Source organism: Sinocyclocheilus anshuiensis, unplaced genomic scaffold (assembly GCF_001515605.1).
Source record: "Sinocyclocheilus anshuiensis isolate Anshui unplaced genomic scaffold, SAMN03320099.WGS_v1.1 scaffold1346, whole genome shotgun sequence".
Classification (NCBI taxonomy): domain Eukaryota; kingdom Metazoa; phylum Chordata; class Actinopteri; order Cypriniformes; family Cyprinidae; genus Sinocyclocheilus; species Sinocyclocheilus anshuiensis.
Window position 1 is genome coordinate 527,395 of NW_015555726.1, and position 5,137 is coordinate 532,531.

At 39.9% G+C, this 5,137-nt stretch overlaps 1 protein-coding gene and 1 pseudogene across 1 annotated transcript in view; one reads left to right on the forward strand and one right to left on the reverse strand.

The window, feature by feature from the left end:
• LOC107672660 (E3 ubiquitin/ISG15 ligase TRIM25-like) overlaps nucleotides 1-1,505 on the forward strand; it is a 10,810-nt pseudogene extending 9,305 nt beyond the window's left edge.
• A 717-nt stretch (nucleotides 1,506-2,222) lies between these two features.
• Nucleotides 2,223-5,137, reverse strand: part of LOC107672648 (trafficking kinesin-binding protein 2-like) — a 22,723-nt gene continuing 19,808 nt past the window's right edge. Inside the window, exon 18 of the mRNA XM_016465935.1 lies at nucleotides 2,223-5,007. Coding sequence (XP_016321421.1) covers nucleotides 4,391-5,007 — 617 coding nt within the window. The 3' untranslated portion in view covers nucleotides 2,223-4,390. The remainder of the gene's footprint in view (nucleotides 5,008-5,137) is intronic.

Below are 5,137 nucleotides of genomic sequence, written 5' to 3' on the forward strand. Positions count from 1 at the left end.
TATGAAGCCTATTTTTAGAACAACTGTGGGTGGGTGGATTGATGGACGGACGGATGAATGGGTGGATGGATGGATAAATGGATGGATAAATGGATGGGTGGATGGGTGGATGGATGGGTGGATGGGTAGATGGATGGGTGGATGGATAGATAGATGGATAGATGGATGGGTGGATGGATGGGTGGATGGATGGGTAGCTGGATGGGTGGATGGATGGGTGGATGGGTAGATGGATAGATGGATGGGTGGATGGATAGATGGATGGGTAGATGGTTGGGTGGATGAGTAGATGGGTGGGTGGATGGGTAGATGGATAGAAGGATGGTAGATGGATGTGTGGATGGGTGGATGGATAGATGGATGGTAGATGGATAGACGGATGGATGGGTGGATGGACAGATGGATGGGTGGATGGATAAATGGTTGGATGGATGGATGGATGTGTGGATAGATAAATGGATGGATACATGGTTGGGATGATGGATGGATGGTGGATGGATAGAAAGATTATCTAATGAACTTTACACCACCATATGAATCAGAAATAGAATAGTGTCACTTTAATGTCCTATTAAAATGTGTCCATTTTATTTTTCAAAACAGCATAATTTTTTTTCAAATATGCAAGTTTTCATATTTTCTTACAGCCTGTTTCTTTTGTCTGACATTTTCTTCTTTTTTTTTTATAGTGAGAGAAATTAACATTGACAGTATTCAGGCCCCAGAGCCCAGAACCAAAGATGAGTTCTTGCAATGTGAGTTTATTCCTCATGTATTGTTCTTTTCATTCTATTTCAAGTTCACTTTCTCATCTATATCTCTCTGTCTGTCTCTTTCTCTTATCTCTCTCTCTCTCCCCATTAGATGCTTGTGATTTGACCCTGGATCCAAACACAGCCCATCGGCGTCTGGTCCTGTCTGATGGAGACACTGTAGCCACGCTTCAGCAGACGTCTCGGCTGTACCTTGACCTCCCTCAGCGCTTCGACGGCTGGACGCAGGTGCTCTGTCTCCACCCCCTCTCCTCCGACCGCTGCTACTGGGAGGTGGAGTGGAGGGGGCGTGGCTCCTATCTGGGTGTGGTCAGTGGTTCCATACCCCGCAAAGGGGCAAATTCAAGGGCGGGGCTTGGGTATAACAGCCAATCATGGAGCTTGGAGCTGTCAGACATGTGCTGCGCAGCCATGCACGGCAATCAGAAGGTGGAGATCCCTGTGACCTACAGCCCTCGTGTCGGGGTGTTTCTGGACAGGACCGCAGGGACTCTGACTTTCTATAGCGTGGATGATGAGTTGGTTCCTCTCCACACGTTTCAATGGTCGTTCCCAGCATCGCTGTACACTGCGTTCGGGGTGGGCTGTGGGGTCGGCGTGGGGCTAGGTTTTGCCATGGGGCAGTTCAGCTCTGCGTCAGACAGCATTAAAATCTGTCCCTTGTGAACTGAGTGAATCTCACAAAAACATATGCAGGTCATATTTCACCAAAAATCCAAAGAAAAAATAATAAATTATATTTTGCATAACGAAAATGAAGCCTATTGGTAAGACCGAAATTTTTCAAGATTCAGCATTTTTTGTACAATTTTATAATTATGATTTTCATTTCTGCAATACAGCCATGTTAATCATTCTGTCTAGACATTTTTTAAATCCGTAAAATATTTTATTCATATAACTAATAAATTATAATTATAATTTTTTTAATTATAGTAATGAGAAGTGAGATGTAATTATGCTTAATTGCCATACAAATGCATACCTTAAATCTCTTAAATGGTTTGAAACATGATTTATTTTATGCAAAATATATATATATTCTTTCCATTGAACATGTTTTTCCCACCCTTTTTTTGGATTGTATGGTTATGGCAAATCATTACTAATATAAAGTATTAAAATAATTATTAATATAAATTTAAATATGTAATTAAATTATACTTAAAAATAATTGTTCTGGCTTCAGTTTTATTTTTATTAAAATTCAGCACATTTTCACTTTCATAGCTTATTGCTCAATATTTGTTTGTAATTCTCATCATGCAATTATAATTTTAATATTGGCAGTACAGCAAGACAGTTTTTTTTTTAATCTAAAAAAATAAAATAGTTTATTCACCGTAATAAGAACGATAATGAAAGAGATGTTTAATTTTTTAAAATGCAAAATAAATGTATTTTTCTCTTCTAGACACCCGTTTATCCATCCTTTAAGGGAAAAAAATAATGTAAAGCAATATAATAATGATTTGTACTGTCAGTATAATATACCAAAATTGTTTGTACACTTAAAATTAACTTGAATAAAAAGAACATTTTAGCTCCTGTGTATAGTTATCAAACTCCTCGGGATGAAATACCAGGGACACCGAAGTTGAATTTGCATGTTTTATTATAAAAAAATCCAACAATACACGGCTGACACAGGGTTCTGACAGCTAAACACAGGAAAACACACCATGTCAACAGCACAAAAGAAATCACATGGTGCTTGATGTCACAGCTTGTGGCATCATCTTCAAGCATTGACCTTTGACCTCAATGGCAGCAGAGAGCTTATTGACATCAACAGCAGGATGTAAATAAAGACACTTTGATACAGAAATCAAGTCATGCGTTTAGTACACTTCAGCTGGGAACAGAGAGAAAGCTAGTGATGTATAAATGCAGCAAACATGCTGGTATTGTTCTGAAGAGGTGATATGATGTGATTGATTTTACCAAGTTTAGTTTGAACCACATTTAGATTTGTTTGTGTTCTTGGCATAGTTGACAAAAGCTCACTAAATGTCACTCCTGCAACCGTTTCTGAACCAAACTGATGGTTGTGCTGTCATCATGTCATTTACTACAAAGCACAAAAGTCCGTTTACCACAAAAACAAACACATCCACATACATTTTGGCTTAGAAAATGACAATTCAGAAACTAGATGAAACTAGAGTCCCTTCTCAAACTCCACCAAAAACATGAAATATATTAAAATCCCACTCTTAGCTGAAAGGTTAGTAAATAATATTAGCTGTCTCAGGTTAAATGTATTAACATACTCTATTCTTACCTTATTGTTAGATAACACACGTAATGCCTATTTACTAAAAACACAATTCTAGTGGGTTAAAAATGAAAAGTGCATAAAATGAGGAAAGAAGGGAAATCAGTGAAGATGACAAGGAAGCACATTCGGTGTCTTTAAGGAATTAATTCAGGGGTCAAAGTGTCAAGACCATGTAATATAATGGTTGACCATCTTTAGGGCTACTTTAGAAAGGTTTCTGTATTCACTAAAATACAATTTCTATGCTTTATATTTAAGAGGGGTAAATGCAAACTCCCTTCTCTTCAGGTTTCAGTTGCAGAATCCTCTTAAGCTAAACTTAAAGTACAATCTGCAGTGATGCCTTTTGACTGTACATATGAACAAATCACTCATTTCCCTTAAATACACAGTCCCTGAATATTATTTCAACAAGGTTACATGTAGCAGAACACGTGCCTTTACAAACCCAAATATATCCTGAGCACTCCAGGTCTGCTCTTTTGTGACAAAACTTCCCAATAACCAGTTGATTCAGTGCAAAGAAATAAGAGGAGCTTATGTCCAGATACACCAGCATACTAAGGGACACAAATGCTTGCTTAGACCTTTCATCTGTACCTGTAACGATGCAAAAAATAGACAATATGGGCAGGTAGATGTTCTACTAAATGTCTAAAAGGCTTTAGCTATCTATAATGCAGGACAGACTGAACAACTACACAGAGAAACTTTCAGGAACTGCTGAGTGAATTAAGACAAACCCCTAAAATGAAGCTGTGGAGATGCGACCATCCATTTCACTTGCCATATTCCATTCTCGTTCGTGTTCATCACCTCAATCTTGTTCATATGATTCACTAGGGTGAATCAAAGTGACAGTAAATTCACATTAAACCTACAGAAACCCTCATATTTCCAGTCCTTTATAGCATTCCTTTAACTTCTTTCCATCGATTCAACATTCAACAACCCTCGACACGTACATATCCCTTCCTGATCTATCCACCACTTCACAGCTCCACAGCCTCACGTGTTAATGGAGAGAAAATAAGTGCCATGACTTGTTAAGGAAACTAAATAAAGGATAAAGACATAAATGAACAATAAAGGAAAAAAGAAATTTAGACTGGGAAAAATGGGATTAGAAATCTGTTTCCTCTTGAGTGCTTCAAGGCCTTTAAAATCTTCATTTTTACATAAACATGGCAACAAGACACTTTAACTTCATTTTTGTGCTTTAAAAACAACCTTAAATGTCTTTCAGCCTCTTTTTCCAAGGAGCAGATGGTTTAATCAAGGATATGAGGGATAGATATAAAGTCACTCCTGTTGGTCAGAGACCACGCCCACATTCTTATGAATTATGCAAGTGGGGCGGGGCCTGAGAAAGGGAGGCGTGTCTACGTGTGCGGCGCGGTTCGTTTAGATTCCTCCATGGTGGAGTGGGAAGGGCGAGGTGAGTAGGGTGAGGGGGCGGGACAGGAAAGGACGGACTGGAGACAGATGCGCTACGGCGGCCAACCATAGCAGGCAGACTTTGATTTCGCCGAAGCCCATCCAATAAGCTGCCGCCTCCTGTTGCTAGGAAGGTGGCAGATTCCTGTGGATGTGTGCCTTCGGCGTCTGACCCTTGGAGGACTTTTTTATCCAAGCCTAGTTTGCGGAGATGCTCCATGAGGTTGACGGCGTGGCAGTCGGGTTTGATCGATTGCCCATGAGGGGATCGTTCAGGGCTGAGGAGATCCGGTCGCGGGGCACGGCCAAGTTTCAGCCCGTAAACATCTTGCAGGAAGAGCTCAGCGGGACGGGACGCCAAGAAGTTGTCCGAAGAGGTGGATCGGGAGTCGAAGGGCACAGGGGAGGGGCATGGGGAGTTTGGAGGAGTGCTGGGACGAAGACGTAGAGAAAGAGGCTTTTTGGGTGCCGCCATAGCGGCGGGACCCTGAGCAGAGATGCCTTTCTCCAGCAGGTCTTATTATATATTAACATTATATATATTAACAGAGTTGAGAAAGATTAAGTGCCATAATAAAATATAATAAATAAATGATCATTTAAAAAAAAAAGATAAATTGAAAATAAATAGACACCACTTTTATTT